The 17,997-nt window shown below is 33.3% G+C and overlaps 1 protein-coding gene across 1 annotated transcript in view; it reads left to right on the top strand.

Moving 5' to 3' along the window:
• Positions 1-11,467, top strand: part of LOC149788696 (enoyl-CoA hydratase domain-containing protein 2, mitochondrial-like) — a 104,005-nt gene extending 92,538 nt beyond the window's left edge. The window contains exons 2-4 of the mRNA XM_089974773.1: positions 5,704-5,853; positions 7,987-8,160; positions 9,936-11,467. Coding sequence (XP_089830899.1) covers positions 5,704-5,853; positions 7,987-8,160; positions 9,936-10,006 — 395 coding nt within the window. The 3' untranslated portion in view covers positions 10,007-11,467. The remainder of the gene's footprint in view (positions 1-5,703; positions 5,854-7,986; positions 8,161-9,935) is intronic.
• Positions 11,468-17,997: the final 6,530 nt, after the last annotated feature.

Genomic DNA, 17,997 nt, shown 5'->3' on the forward strand with positions numbered 1-17,997 from the left:
GAATGTCATGTGGCAATATCTGTGTATGGGCATTTAACATTATGTGCCACCAGTTTCGAATGTCATATGGCAATGACATTGTATGGGCATAAAAAATATATGCCACACTTTTAGAATTTCATGTGGCAATGTCTCTATATGGGCATTTAACATTATATGCCATCGGTTTAGGATGTCATGTGGCAAGGACAGTGTATGGGCATTTAACATTATATGCCACAGTTTCAGAATGTCATATGGCAATGACACTGTATGGGCATTAAAAAATCTATCATTGATGTGTGACCTCAGGGTTATGGAGGGGCCAGCTGTAATGGGCATTTTTTGTAGGAGGTTTGGTATGGGTAGTTATTCAAATCTCAGTTATCATAGGCTAATGTTTGGTTTTAGAAGGTCATCTGGCAGTGACAGATTATGCGCATTTAACATTATGTGCCAGAGATTTAGAAGGTCATATCACAGTTTTCTGTATGGGCATTTAATATTGTATGTCACAGGAACAAGCGTCCTTTGTTGGTAGTCGTATTTGTCACTGACACAATGTATGGAATGATTAAAAGGGAACTTGCTGGAAGAGGTGATTACATGAAAAAGAACGGTGTTTTCTATTGTCTTGGTATCATCAGGTACGGGGTAGCGAACAAACCATGTATCCTATTTATCTCCATCATAGACCCTAGCTTCATTTCAAATGATATTTCTATCATTTTCATATGGTGACAATCCAGTTTTCAACAGCTTGATGACAAGAAATGTTGCCATTCAAAGGACTGTCAAAATCACCAGTTCCCAAGGTTATAAATAAGTCTTTGACTCATCTCAAAATTTTAACTTCTGATTAGTTGGTGATTGGACATTAGCCAATCAAATTCTGTGATTTCATATCAGGCATTCAATGTATGACATCTGAATTTTCAGGGTTTTCATAACAGACATTCAAACTCTGTCATTGAATTGGTCATTAATTTTGATAGCATTCAGCCATTCAACAATCATTCTCCTCAGCATAATTATTCATGAAACTTGGTATGTAGTTGTATCATGATAAGAGCTTGTGTCCCATGAAACTTGGTATGAATTTGTATCATGACAAGTGCTTGTGTCCCAAATTTGGTATGCAGTTGTATCATGATAGGTGCTTGTGTCCCATGAAACTTGGTATGCAGTTGTATCATGATAAGTGATTGTGTCCCAAATTTGGTATGCAGTTGTATCATGATAAGTGCTTGTGTCCAAAATTTGGTATGCAGTTGTATCATAATAAGTGCTTGTGTCCCATGAAATTTGGTATGCATTTGTATCATGATAAGTGCTTGTGTCCCATGAAACTTGGTATGCATTTGTATCATGACAAGTGCTTGTGTCCCAAATTTGGTATGCAGTTGTATCATGATATGTGCTTGTGTCCCATGAAACTTGGTGTGCAGTTGTATTATGATATGTGCTTGTGTCCCAGATTTGGTATGCAGTTGTATCATGATAAGTGCTTGTGTCCCATGAAACTTCATATGCAGTTGTATCATGATAATTGCTTGTGTCCCAAACTTAGTATATAGTTGTACCATGATAAGTGTTTTGTCCCATGAAACTTGGTATGCAGTTTTATCATGATAAGTGCATAATTGCAATGGCAGTAGCTGGTACAGGAAAGTAACATTTCCATTGGTCAGAATGTTACCACATAATCAAAATGAATTGTGTTCATTTCTGTATGAACTGTAAGGAGAATTACTTTTCCACTTCTATAAATAGAGTCACGTGTACAGTTTAAGATGAACACTGCCAGTGAAGGCAGACAATGAAGTAAGCATTAAAGGAAAACAACATTCTTACATTTTTTCAAAAAAATAATTGAATAAATTTGGCTTCCATTGGTTGAAGGACTTGTATTATGATGACCTTACTTATTACGATCAAGCACGACAATCCCAAGTGCTATATATAGCTACGTAACAGAAAAAAACCTAAACATGTATTACTATGCTCAATTAAGATTTCTATTTTTTAATGATGCAAACAAAATAACATTTCAAATAATTGAAATTTCAATTATAAGAGTTTAACGTTTTTTCTGAGTTTATCGTGGTATAAACTGTCAGTTGCCAACTCACACCTTACATAACGCCCTTCGGGCCGAGTAGTCTAAAGTGCTCTCCATCATGGATCACTGCCATCTCACCTCTGTCTGCGTGGGTTCAGCCAATGTGGATATGTGAGAAAGCTTGCCGGTAGCTTCTCGTGGGTCGTTGGTTCTTTAAAGGGGCTTTCCCGGGTTCTTCCTCTACCATTAATGCTGGTCACCATGTATAGCTTATCTTGTGCTGAAAAATGGCATTAAATCCTATAACAACAACAACAACAACAATCTCACATAACATCCAGTTTTGTTAGATTTGTATGGTGTGTTAATTACATGTATTGATAAATTATATTGATAGATTATATTGATAGATTATTTATTGATTGATTATTTATTATGAATTATTGATTGATTATTTATTATGATTTATTGATTTATTATTTAATATGATTTATTGATAGCTTATTTATTATGATTTTTTGATAGATTATTTATTATGATGTATTGATTGGTTATTTATTATGATTTATTGATTGATTATTTATTATGATGTATTGATAGATTATTTATTATGATTTACTGATTGATTATTTATTATGATATATTGATTATTTATTATGATTTATTGATTGATTATCTATTATGATTTATTGGTTGATTATTTATTATTAATTTTGGATAGATTATATATTATTATTTATTGTGAATATATTAAGACTCATGAATGTTTTTTATAATTGAAGAAAATGGAACCCTGCATATCCATCTACAAATGCAAGTCCTGATAAAAGTGTTGCTCATAAAAAATCTCTTCTTAGTATTCTGATCAAGATAATGATTGGACACGGTTACATATGTTGACGTGATTTAGTATTGGGGTCTCACAGACACACACTCACTATGTAAAAGTTGGCAACCATATTTCTTGATTGATTGAGTTACAAAATAAAAATTTTATCATTTTTTTCCATGCCATATAAAATAGCTTTAATCATGGTGGCTTGTACTTTAAGGATGCTAGTTCCAAAAAAAAAGTAATCCATCTACCATGGTAGCATGTACTGTAAGGATGTTAGTTCCAAAGTAATCCAGAAAGAATAATCATTGAAACAACACAAGAACATCCAGTGTGACTTCATTTCCCTTTTGTAAGCTGAAGAATAGTCTCAATATTTAAATATGAAATGTTATATAAATAATACTAAACAGTGCAGTCTTTCTTTATTTACAATCTATAAATTACTGAAAAATAAAATACAATTTTTTATTTGTTTTCTTGTATTGTTGTGTATGAGGAAAAAGTCAGGTTTTGTACATATTTTAGCACGATTTTTGAATTTTGATTATGACAATGAGAACCTAATGATGGAAATATGAAAATGGATTTTGTAAATATTTTGTACATATATTGACATTGTGTAAATTATGTATTTTTACCAACATACAATGCCTTACTTATAAACCTTATTGCCATTGGTCAGTAGGTGATGATTCAGTGAATCAGAAGCAAGTTTACATAACCAATCAAGAATCATGTAATGTGGTTGTTAGCTTCCATTGCATAAACCTTATTGCCATTGGTCAGTAGGTGATGTTTCAGTGAATCAGAAGCAAGTTTACACAACCAATCAAGGATCATGTACTGTGGTCATTAGCTTCCATTGCATAAACCTTATTGCCATTGGAAAGTAGGTGATGATTCAATGAATCAGAATCAAGTTTACATAACCAATCAAGAATCATGTACTGTGGTCATTAGCTTCCATTGCATAAACCTTATTGCCATTGGTCAGTAGGTGATGATTCAGTGAATCAGAAGCAAGTTTACATAACCAATCAAGAATCATGTAATGTGGTTGTTAGCTTCCATTGCATAAACCTTATTGCCATTGGTCAGTAGGTGATGATTCAATGAATCAGAAGCAAGTTTACATAATCAATCAAGAATCATGTACTGTGGTCATTAGCTTCCATTGCATAAACCTTATTGCCATTGGTCAGTAGGTGATGATTCAGTGAATCAGAAGCAAGTTTACATAACCAATCAAGAATCATGTAATGTGGTTGTTAGCTTCCATTGCATAAACCTTATTGCCATTGGTCAGTAGGTGATGATTCAGTGAATCAGAAGCAAGTTTACATAACCAATCAAGAATCATGTAATGTGGTTGTTAGTTTCCATTGCATAAACCTTATTGCCATTGGTCAGTAAGTGATGATTCAATGAATCAGAAGCAAGTTTACATAACCAATCAAGAATCATGTACTGTGGTCATTGCATCTACTCATGAATCATGATGATTAATGAGAAATTGAATACCAGGCAGTCTGTCTGAAGTTCCCGCTAACAAAATTAGTAAATAATCAGAGGTCTCACTAGGATTTTAAAATGAGGACTCCGGTTTTAGTAAAATTAGTAGTCCCACCAGCAAAAGTTGCAGCCCCCTCCCAGAAAACTATGCTGATTAGAAGAACTATTGGTTGCCATTGAGCTTAAATTCTGCATTCTTTATAACGCTGACATATAGTACTTTTTTGTCCATTAGAATCAGACTGAATTTTGCAAGGTCTTATTCCAGGCACTAAGCCATGCATTACACACTTTCTTACACTAGGCTACTGTCCCAGCCCGCAATACTTATCCAAATTTGTGAATGGTGTTTTGTCTAAGTCTCAACATGTCTTGATTTTGAGGTCACATGCACTGCTTATTCCGCTACACTCAGAAATGAACACAATAATGAAAGCTAAAGTTGTTTAGTTGATGTACTCTTAAAAATGACCACATGTACATCTCTGGGTCTTTCTTCCTCTGAATTCTATCACTGTAAATATCAGTACATTTTCCCACCCAGCTGCCAGTCAGTCTTTGAGCTTGCTGCCCAGCTATTGCATCATTGTTCCTTTTATGTACTCTTATAATGGCAACATGTACATCACGAGGTCTTTCAGCCACTGAATTCTGTCATTGTAAATATCAACACACCTAACTGATCAACACATTTTCCCACTAAGCAATTAGCTGAAGCAGAACTGGTAAGTTTTTGAATTTTTCCACCTACCTATTACATGCATATGGAGGACTCCTGCCTAAGTGATTTTCTGCATCTCAGATATAAAAAAAATTGGCATCCAAATATGTGTGATTAAACATTTCCGAGACCTCTGATAATGTTATCAAATCAGTCGATCTTTATAAAGTCTCCGCTGAAAAGTTGTCAGTGTAAACAAATAACTAAGCAGAAATGACATTGTCCATCATACAAGCAACTTAACCATTTCCAAGTATGCAAATATTATATACTCCATAATAGATATAGAAAATATCTCAAGCCAGTTTAAATCAGTGATTCATTGCTTATGTTACATGAGTGATAATTCTTTTTTTTTTCATTGCTAACACTACCACTAAGACAGATGCCACAATGTGCTTAACAGATCATGATCAAAAGGGTGTAGGATTGAATTATATGATTGCATCAGCCTGTGTGGTGTGACCTTGGGCACGGCACTTTATTCCCTGAGTTGCCTAGATGTAAAATGGTTTATTAGCATTTCTGTACTATAAAACAAAACACCAAGCCAATCAATGGAAAATATATCGTTATTCTTTTTTGTTACAGGTGTGCCCTTCATAGATGGAGGCACTGTCAGACTTCCCAAGCTGATAGGACTGTCTCGTGCCCTTGACCTAATCCTGACTGGCCGGCCAGTTGGAGCAAAAGAAGCACTTGAAATGGGACTAGCCAATAGAATTGTTGCTACAGGAACAGGTTGACCTATATTTGCAATGCAGTAAAACACTTTCGTAGCAAAGTTGTTGGGACACCAAAATGCTCTCAATTCAGTAATGGAGTCATGAGCCATGACAGCTCATCAGTTAATGTATCATACTCACTATATGCTTCAGTGATTCATGACCCTCTGATGATACCAGTCTCACTACATGATTCATTGATTCATGACCTTGTAATGGTACCAATCTCACTATATGATTTAGTGATTCATGACCCTGTAATTTTACCGGTCTCACTGTATGATTCATTTACTTGTGACCCTCTGATGGTACCAGTCTCATGATATGTATCAGTGACTCAGGACCCTGTAATGGTACCAGTCTCACTATAAGCCTCAGTGATTCATGACCCTGTAATTTTACCAGTCTCACTGTATGATTCATTTACTTGTGACCCTCTTATGGTACCAGTCTCATTGTATGATTCAGTGATTCCTGAACCTGTAATGGTACCAGTCTCCTTATATGATTCAGGGATTAATGAACCTCTAATGGTACCAGTCTCACTATATGATTCAGTAATTCATGACCTTCTAATGGTACCAGTCTCACTATATGATTCAGTGATTCATGACCCTCTAATTGTACCAGTCTCACTATATGATTCAGTGATTCATGACCCTCTAATGGTACCAGTCTCACTATATGATTCATTGACTCTTGACCCTCTGATGGTTTGTGGACATAGAATAGTTGCAACTAATGGCAGCTGTCATGGTGTGTCCATGGTGTGTCCACTTCACACCAATTGCCTTCGGACTAAATAACCTACTTGTGTAGCTGTGCTTTAAGACATCAAATGACACCAAAATTGTTTTGGCATCTCCTCAACTCCTTATATCTCTATTGTTTATGTTGGTGCCTCCACAGCTCCTTGTATTCCTTTTCTTGTTGGTGTCTGCACAACTCCTTGTATCCCTTGTTTTGTTGGTGTCTCCACAACTCTTTATAACCCTATTAATTAGGTTGGTGTTTCTACAACTCCTTATATCCCTTTTAGTTATGTTGGTATTTCTACAACTCACTTTATCCTTTTTTTGTTGGTGTCTCCACAGCACCTTATATCCTTATTCTTGATGTTGGTGTGTCCACAACTCATTATATCGCTTCATGAGAAAGGCATTCTTTAGATAAGGAATTATCATCTAAATCGATGTACAAACAGTTTTTACTCCTAACTCCGGTCATGTCGACACTAACTCAAAGGCATCAATATGCAAATTTTGAAAGCAAAGTAGATTTTATCATTGACTAATGCAGATATTGTTTTTATAGCGTGAACAAACTAAGATGGGTGTATATCTTTGAGTCAGTTTGATTTCGTTTCTAGCATGGACTAATGTGAGCAAGGTAAAGTAATCATGTGTGGAACTTAAATCTGAGAGAGTACAATATATAACTGTAATTATGATTTTGTTTTACAACACAAATAAATAAATCTTGATAAAAAAATGATTATAGTAATGACTGATATTCGATGCATGGTATTTGTTCAGAAATCATTTTTAACAGTCAAACTATATGCAGCAGTCACCTATGTGCAACAGCCATTTGTTCCATTTCCCATGAGTGATCTCAATACATTGGTACATGTGAAATTGAAACAGTCTAATGCTGTATTTCAGAGTTATCTCCCTTAGCCTAACAAACTATATACATATACATTTCTGTCTTGTTTACTTATACATTTATGCTATCTATATATCTTGTCGGCAAAAGTTTGTCCCTTATGGCTGTAATTAAGAATTAAATTTATTTCCCTCTTTCAGCTGTCTTTAACAGATATACAGTGATAGCAACTCTAAGGCCAGACACTATCTGGTCATTTCTGAGTTTCATCAAATTGTCAAAATTCTATGAATGAATTTGCATTAATATAACAATGTTTATTTTTTGAACAACTGTATGATTGTATAGGTGAAGTTCCGATTTCAATACAAAAAAACAACAATTGTTTCATTTCCAGAAAGTTTACTTGTTTATGTGTTCACATTAGTTGTAGCCATGAAACCCATTGGGTACTAATTTTCCGAGAAGATTATTATACTGTATGAAATATTCAGTTTTTGGCTAGTGCTATTTTATTTTCATTGTCCCTTTTTAATCACAGCTCTAGGACAGTCCCTTCTGCTGGCACAAGAGATAGCTACATTTCCACAGCAGTGTATGAATGTAGACAGGAGGTCGGCCTACTATTCAGCCTTTGATGCAGAGTCATGGGACGCAGCTCTGCCATATGAATTTAAAAATGCCATGAAAGTGATCCAAGATGAAGCTGTGCCAGGTATTGTATCATATTTCTAAGAATACAATGTTGCCTGCAGTTGTTTGTAAACTTTATGATATATATTTTTAAGGTATATAAATATTAATAAATAAAAGTATGATTTTCAACTTATTGCTCTGTATCAGAATTTGTAAAATTTTAAATCCTCACTAAAAATAATGATATTGTATGAGAATAATGATGGATACAAAAATAAATTACAAACAGTACAGTACAGAATAATTGCTTTTATAATGTGTGCACCCAGATTAGAGTATCAGTGACCCAAATCTGACAGTGCATGTTAGCCCAAATGAATGTAATTTTCAGGTCACATCAAAAGAGATATATCATGGATATGAAGTGTTATAATACATATTAATAGATTTCATGTGTTATGATACACAATACATTTTAAGTGTTATGATAATTATTTATATATTGTAAGTTTTATGACACATACTGATACATTTTATGTGTTGTGATACTTACTGATAAATGGTACAGTTGTATCTTTTTCTTGTTATCTTCACTCACCATCCTGACTGACCTAGCAGCATGGTCACATGCATTCTTCACTGAGAACTATCTAGTAATATTCCATGTCTATCATTTAGGGAATAGCTATTAATTCTACCTATGAAACAATCATGATTTTCAACTATCAAGTAATGCCTTATGTCTAACATCTAAGGAATAAATGTTAATTCTAACTTTGAATCATTCATGATATTCAACTATCAAGTAATGTCCCATGTCTAACATCTAGGGAATAAATGTTAATTCTTACTTTGAATCATTCATGATATTCAACTATCAAGTAATGTCCCATGTCAAACATCTAGGAAATATATGTTAATTTTGTCTATGAAACAATCATGATATTCACCTATCAAGTAATGTCCCATGTCTAACATCTAGGGAATAAATGTTAATTCTAACTTTGAATCATTCATGATATTCAACTATCAAGCAATGTCCCATGTCTAACATCTAGGAAATATATGTTAATTTTGTCTATGAAACAATCATGATATTCAACTATAGTAATGTCACATGTCTAACATCTAGGGAATAAATGTTAATTCTAACTATGAAACATTCATGATATTCAGCTAGCATGAAATGTCCCATGACAATTAGCTTGAACTCATAAATGCAACAAATAACATTCACCCAGATCTGCTGGTGTCTGATTTGTACCCCAACATAATTACACACATCTGTATTTCTACCATGTGGTTTAGGATATGTGGCTATTGATAGATGGCTGGACTGTGAAACATTCATGATATTCAACTATTATGAAATATATTATGACTGTTAGCTTGAACTCATAAATGCAGTAAATAACATTCACCCTGATCTGCTGGAACCTAATCAGCTTGCAGATCTAGACCTACAGCACTAGCTTTAACTCATAAATGAAGCAAAATAACATATAGAGTCAGACCTACTGGTGCATAGAGAACTTACAGATCTAGCTGTACACAGATAATTTCAACTCGTATGTACAACAAATAACATAGACCCTGATCGGTTGGTGGATAATGAGCCTTCAGATCCAGATCTACATTGACATCTTAAAATCATCCATACAACAATAAATTGGTACCAGATTTACCAGTTACGTGGGAAAATTGTACTTGAGCAAAAATAACATATTTGGTTTAGATTACTGCAGTATTCCAGCATGCATACCAGTTAACATTGCTTTTTTATTGACAGAATGACAGAATTTGTGGCAGTAAATGATATATAACATTTTTTACACCATTTTTTCCTTCTTTTAGGTGCAGCATCATTTGTGAAAGGCATTGGAAAACATGGATCATTCAATATAAATAAACCATCAAAATTGTAGAATTTTGGTCTTGTAAATTTTTTGTATGTAAAATTCAATAAAATATAACTTATACTATCTAATATCTCTATTATTTTAATTATTTTGTTATCTAACAATTTTGACACTTGATTTCTACACTGATAACAAATGCCTGTTGAAAATAATTGAGTGCTAGCTTGCATGTGAACAGGTTTACCAGCAAAAGCTTTACAATTTAGGTAAATATGAAAAGTCATTGGGATGTAGTTTGCACGTGATCAATGCCTTTAGGACATGAATTAAATTGTGTATCAAAGATGACATTATATCATGAATAGCACCAGGTATTTTTTCCAGAAAACATTTTAAACTTTTACTCACATGCTGGATCAGTAAGACTTATCTCAAGATCTTGAATGATTTCTATTAACCAAACATACAAAATGTTTGTGAATACTGGAGATCTTGTCAAACTTGTCAAATGGTAAGAAAACCCAATCAGTTTGTACCTAAGGCTCAACTTACTCCAATTCTTGCATTTGACGAAAGATTTAGCATCCTAATGGTAGAGTGTGTCAGTCTTTTTCTTATGACCAAGTCAGGAAACCATTCTTGTTGACCATGATGTGTGCATCTACAAGATTTCCAGAAACACTTATTTTGAGAAATATTAAATCTGAAACCATTGTAACAGATTTGATAAAGTTATTTCAGCAATGTGGTCTTCCAAAAATCTGTTCAGTCCAATCAGGGGTCAAACTTTATGTCTGGAATTTTTCAGCAAATTAAACATGAATTAGGCATCCAGCAATTCCTTTCGTCTGCCTATCACCCTTAAAGTCAAAGAACTTTATAAATGTTTCATCAAACTTTACAAAATATTATTCAGTCATATTGTTTTCATATAGGAAATGATTGAGACAGAGGTATTCATTTAATGTTTGTCGTTATGGAATCATTACAAGACTTGTTAGCATTTTTAGTATCTTTGAACTAGTATTTGAACACACTGTTTTTGGATTCTTCAAGTTTTCAAAAGACAAAATGTCTTTCCAATGAAAAGCTCGAAATAACCTTCTTGACTGTTTCTAATTTTAAATATAATTTATCGAAATTTTGTTAAGTTGCCTGAATTAGATTTTATTCTGCTCAGTAAAAAATGAAATTAAGGTACAAATTTACAAATGAAAAGCATTTTTAGCATTTTGGGAGGCCTTTGGCTCACTTGGCCACACATCGAATCCTCTTCAGGCTAAGCACTATGTTCGTTAGACATTTAAAAATAAAGTAAGTGACTTAAAATATATGATCAACTGCCCTGAAAGGCATGAACGAAAAACAACTTTGCAGTATCTCAAATGTGAATGACACAATAAATATTATGTTGTTTGTTTAAGCAGGTGAGACAGTTGTTTATGTTTTTTTGGGTATATTAGAATAAACACTTTAGACTTATTGTAATGATATCTTGATGTTTCACTTAAATCCTTTGATTCTCTTTCTTGTAGCACGTGTTCATTTCTCCGCAATTACTTTTAATATAAGTTTACATCAGCATTGACATCGATCTGATAATAATCTTTCATTATCTCTTTAGCTTACATATCAACATTTAAACTTTATCCTTTTGTCATCCTTAGCGTGATGATTGCAAGAATTCAGCTTGCATAGAAAACACTTTTTTTTATTTTTCCTCAGAGTGTGTGTGTTGTAGTTAAATGTCCTGCTTGACATCTGAATCTTGATATGCATTTTGAATGCCAGTATCAAAGACTCTAACTACAAAACATCTCCTTTTGTCATCCAGGATGTTTTAAAGATTGCAGCTTGTAAAGAAAATATCCTATGATTTCTTCATGTGCATTTTATTTATATGTTGCACTTTACATCTGAATCGTGATTTGCAGTATGAGTGTAAATGCGTCATAGCGAGGAGAAAGTAAATGTATCGTTGAATACATGACATAAGAATATACGTGCTTCCAAGACGCTGGTGTGATTACAAATGTACGATTGTACTTAATGTATCAAGTTATAAGGAATGATTATTTTGTATTAGATAGGAGCTCATATTTAATGCAATTTTTGCCCATGACATTTAGTCAGGTAATACATATACAATCACGTAATATAATCGGAAATAATTTCAAGATAATCCTCAGTAGGTCTGACCTTCCTCTAAAAAAGTCATTGATCAGTTGCATCAGCCCTTATATCCAAGGTGGTTATATCGGCTGTTTCAAGTTCAGGAAATCCTCATTCAAGCCCTAGTCTGGCAGGCAATTTATATTCGGTGACATATTCTATCCATTCATTGCTCAATGTTGCAATTACGGAAAAATAATAACATACAGGCAGTTAAATAACAATGCAAATTAACAAACTCACAATAATAATAATAATAATAATAATAATTATTATTATTATTATTATTATTATGCACTAACATCACTGTAATCACTGTCATCATCAACAACAATTTATCGTTCATGTTTTCACGATCAACCTCATCAAATTCATATATTTATATATGGAGCTGAAACCTACCCACTCATATTTAAAATGTGAAAGTAATTAACATAATCTGTTTTAGGTGACGTAACCTACCCACTCATTTAAAATGTGAAAGTAATTAACATAATCTATTTTAGGTGATGTAACCTACCCACTCATATTTAAAATGTGAAAGTAATTAACATATTCTATTTTGGGTGACGTAACCTACCCACTCATATTTAAAATGTGAAAGTAATTAACATAATCTATTTTAGGTGACGTAACATACCCACTCATTTAAAATGTGAAAGTAATGAACATAATCTGTTTTAGGTGACGTAACCTACCCACTCATATTTAAAATGTGAAAGTAATTAACATAATCTATTTTAGACGTAACCTACCCACTCATTTAAAATGTGAAAGTAATTAACATAATCTATTTTAGGTGACGTAACCTACCCACTCATTTAAAATGTGAAAGTAATTAACATAATCTATTTTAGGTGACGTAACCTATCCACTCATTTAAAATGTGAAAGTAATTAACATAATTTATTTTAGGTGACATAATCTGATTAATACTTACTGGCATTTTCAAAGTGAATGCTTCCATGTAAAAAATTAAAATACTGTATATACATATGTTTACATATATGCGATTACAAGGAGGGTGTTAATATTTAGGTAAATAACACTGAATTAAACTGCGATATGAGAGCCTTGATAATCTTGTACTGTAGAAAATTATATTTCAAAAGTTATGTTAACATGTTTATTCACATAGTATAGGTCTGTGAGGAAAACTGGTAATTTAGATACAAAGTTACCCTACCCAAGTTGGAAAAACCCATTAGGTGTCAGGTTGAAATCTCATGACTGGTTCAGAACTATATTCCTACTCATTTATCTTAATTTTAATCGATAAATATGTAGTTTTTCTCTGTGTAGCATTATATCCTGGCTCTTGTCATAGTCTGAAAGGCTACATGTACCTTTCACTTGCAGTAAACAAAACAAAACTAAATTCCAGTCTTTTTATTGTTAGCACTCATGCCACCATTCGTTATGACACGGCCTTAGTGCAAATGGAATCGATGAACACATTGCATTCATCGCAACAAAAATACCATTTAGATCAGCAGTGCTTGATTGCAAAAGAGTATCCTGATTCAGCCTGACAATTGGGTGGTCGCCTACATTATTGTACAGATCTTAGCAGCATCCCAAATTATTATTTAAGGCTCTATATAAAGTTGCCCTGGGCTGTAAACAGGTTTGAAAATTAAATCGGTCGGGATTTGGCAACTCTAATATCACTTTTGACAGGTAGTACACATCAAGCTATGTTACTATGCCAAATGTAAGTTAACTAACCATATGCAGAGATATTTAGATACTAAGCGATTGGTTGCAACGTTGACAGCTACTCTACAAGCGACTAACACTATACATCTACTGGTATCTAGGTATACCGGTATTTAGTTTTCTATCGTGTACACTAATAGCTACTAATAAGTATATTTGATTTAATTTATGTTGGATTTGATTTAATTGTTTGTAATTTTAAAATCTTTTTAATTTAATTTTGTTACATGTCAAGGTAATGTAATTTTGTTTACTAGGAATTTGATATTTTTCAGAAATTAGTTAGACCTGACTGTTCAGTTGAAAATACCTAAAAATAGAACTTTGTATCTTTTTGCTGACCGAGTTCCTGGCCTTGATTGAGAATCACGTAAACTTCTTTCTTTGTAATTCATTTTTAGTGTGTGAATGATAATAGTGAAATCGAGGCTGTAATGGAATACGTGACCTTACACATGTAAATAGCTTCTAAACCATTCCGGAATGTGATCACCTGACCCTCATTCGGGCATCTGTTTTGCACAGTAGTCAGGTCATATACCAATGTCTATAGAGAATTTAGTTAGTTTTGGATTTTACTTTGGACACTGGAAAGTGTTTCGTTTTGACCAATTTGGAGTTGCATTTTAATTTTTCCTCAAATTGTTTTCTTGGATTCTTAAAGATTAACTCTTTTTTTCCTGGAAATATTTGAGTGCTCATACAGAATTCTTGAAAAAAGACATTTTTAAAAATTTTATTCAGAATTCAAACACCGGAATATTATTTTCTGTGGTTCACAAAGAACTGTAAAATCATCAGCGCTATACTGACTACAGTATACATAAACGCCTTATATTTTGGATTTTTCTTCAGGATTCGAACTTGAATTCACTAGAACATTTCATTACTAGGACTTCTAAAATTTAATTCGTGGATTACTCTTGGATTATTTTTGGATTTAATTTTTAAAACCTTAAGTTCTTATTGTTTCATTTTTACATTTTATTTCTTTCTTTTTTCAGGGAAATAGATTATTTGTTAAATTGTAAAATGCTTGTTGCTTTCACTTTTTCTTTGTTACTGTTTATTAGAGCCAATTTACTATACAACTCATTCGCTCTCCCTTTGATCTGCTTTACGAATCTATCACCCGATACACAAAAATTAAATCAATGAGTCTAGTTTGCAGTATGATCATTATATATTTGTACTGTCTGCCTACAATTGGCCAACAAGATGTTATTGTTCCTTTCTATTGCATGTTTTATTCAAGGTTGATTTTGATATATATATATATATATATATATATATATATATATATATATATATATATATATATATATATATATATATATATATATATATATATATATAACAAGGCGTTTTCGTTTCTTTGTAACAGCATGTTTATATCAAAAGTAATTTTGATCTGTGACAATTAGCCACCATGACGATATCGTTTCTTTTTAACTTGATGTTTTCTTTTCATCAAGGCTTATTTGGATCTATTGTGCTATTCTGATACTAAACCAGATATACCTTGTCCAAAGATACGTGGTGCATTTGATGCAGGCTTGGACTTTAGAGTCCAACAACATAAGGATTATTTGATCCAGACTTGGACTTCAAAGTCTAACGTTACGATGTGTATTTGATTCAGACATGGACTTCAGAGTCAAACATTACGATGTGTATTTGATTCAGGTTTGGGAATCAGAGGGCCCATTTACAGGGTGGTGATTTATTTGTAATCTCTATGCGAGGCATAGCGTTATTTATTCATCTCTATTTTGAATAGATATTATTATTCATTTTCAGTACAATTTGTTGTTTTTTTCCTAGAAGATTTTTTGGGGACAATACTTTGGAAATGGGCCACGTACTTACTATGCATTGTCTATCATTATGTTGATTTTGTACAATGACAAAGCGATCCATAGAGAATGCCCTCATTGTCCATGATTATGTTGACTTTGCACAATCACAAAGCAATCCATAGATAACGCCCTCATTGTCTGTGATTATGTTGATTTTTGTACAATGACAAAGCATTCCATAGATAATGCCCTCATTGTCTGTGATTATGTTGACTTTGTACAACGAGAAAGCGATCCATAGATAATGCCCTCATTGTCTATGATTATATTGACTTTGTACAATCACAAAGCAATCCATAGATAATGCCCTCATTGTCTGTGATTATGTTGATTTTTGTACAATAACAAAGCAATCCATAGATAATGCCCTCATTGTCTGTGATTATGTTGACTTTGTACAATGAGAAAGTGATCCATAGATAATGCCCTCATTGTCTATGATTATGTTGACTTTGTACAATGACAAAGCAGCCCACAGATAATGCCCTCATTGTCTGTGATTATGTTGACTTTGTACAGTGACAAAGCAATCCATAGATAATGCCCTCATTGTCTGTGATTATTTTGACTTTGTACAATGAGAAAGCGATCCATAGATAATGCCCTCATTGTCTGTGATTATGTTGACTTTGTACAATGACAAAGCAGCCCATAGATAATGCCCTCATTGTCTGTGATCATGTTGACTTTGTACTATGACAAAGTAATCCATAGATAATGCCCTCACTGCCTGTGATTATGTTAACTTTGTACAATGACAAAGCAATCTATATATAATGCTCTCATTGTCTGTGATTATGTTGACTTTGTACAATGACAAAGTGATCCATAGATAATACTCTCAGTGTCTGTGATTATGTTGACTTTGTACAATTACAAAGCAGCCCATAGATAATGCCCTCAGACTATGCACATTGTAATTGTACTTGCGAATATAATAATTAACGGACATGACCGGTGTTCCATGCCAATTTCAAAATATTAGAACAGAACATATATGTTGTGCCAAATATGTACAAAAATGTAAAAATAGTGGAGTAGGAATAACAATATTATCATAATCGTTGTCATGATATCACCACCACAATCATCATGACCAAGCTAACCGACATGACTGCCACAGCCAATAAAGGTCTAAGTTGACAAATCTGTAATAGTCCTCTTTAGGAAGCACAGCGGGATCAATGTCAACAATGTTGTAATGGCCCACATCAGCAAACACACTGGGGCAATGTGTACAACTCTGTGATGGCCCACGTCAGCAAACACACTGAGGCAATGTGTACAACTCTGTGATGACCCACGTCAGCAAACACACTGGCGCAATGTGTACAATTCTGTGATGACCCACGTTAGCAAACATAACAGGGTCAATGTCTGCAACACTGTAATGGTCCACTCGAACAACAAAGCAATGGCAGCAACTCTGGTGATTATATTGGTGGATTTAATATACTGTTTAGGTTTTCTAATTCATCACCTAGAATCTTTAACGGCTATGCTAGTGTCAGCAGCACAAAGAACAGTAACAAATATCAGCCAGACTACACAAATACCCATTCATATTTCCGTGTTCACAATTACGGAAATATATAAACTGTTATTGGAATGATATTTCTTTCAAAGGTATTTATTATCTAGTATTGACATACATATCATAGTTGAGTTCAGACAACGATCTATAAATTCCCAATCGTTTCGTAGAGACTTGAGGTGGGAAGGTAGTTATCCCGAGAAGGATTCTGGTGTATGCATTTTTGAAATGTCATTAATTTTCTAAGATTTGATATTGTGAAAACGAATAGGAGTAACATAGTAAGAATAGGTAGTTTAGTATGTTTCTTCTAGTTTGAAATAGCTAGATAATATTAACTGGTTTTACAATAGATAAAATAAATACATAAATAAATAAACAATAAAACCTATGATACATCTAATTCATTATGCAGGTGTTTAAAAATAAGTTTGTTTTTTTACATTATAATGCTATTGTTTCCAAATATGTGAATTGAATTCAAATTCTTACGTAAGACACATTTCATTGGTATCAGTGTGCTAGAGGTTATATTGAATATCGTGTACGACACATTTCATTGATAGCAATGTGTACAGTTTCTAGTGACTAACGTATACGACACATTTCATTGATAGTAATATTTACCGTTCCTAGAGACTATTGTGTACGACATATTTCATCGGCAGTAACACGTTACAGTTTCTAGTGACATGAACAACTACTGGCGATTAGAAGCAACTGAAGATATATGCTGGCTTGCTTTCACTATTCATAAAAATGCCCCCGATATG

Source organism: Sinohyriopsis cumingii, chromosome 11, assembly GCF_028554795.1.
Source record: "Sinohyriopsis cumingii isolate HCF-2022 chromosome 11, ASM2855479v2, whole genome shotgun sequence".
In the NCBI taxonomy this organism is placed as follows: Eukaryota; Metazoa; Mollusca; class Bivalvia; order Unionida; family Unionidae; genus Sinohyriopsis; species Sinohyriopsis cumingii.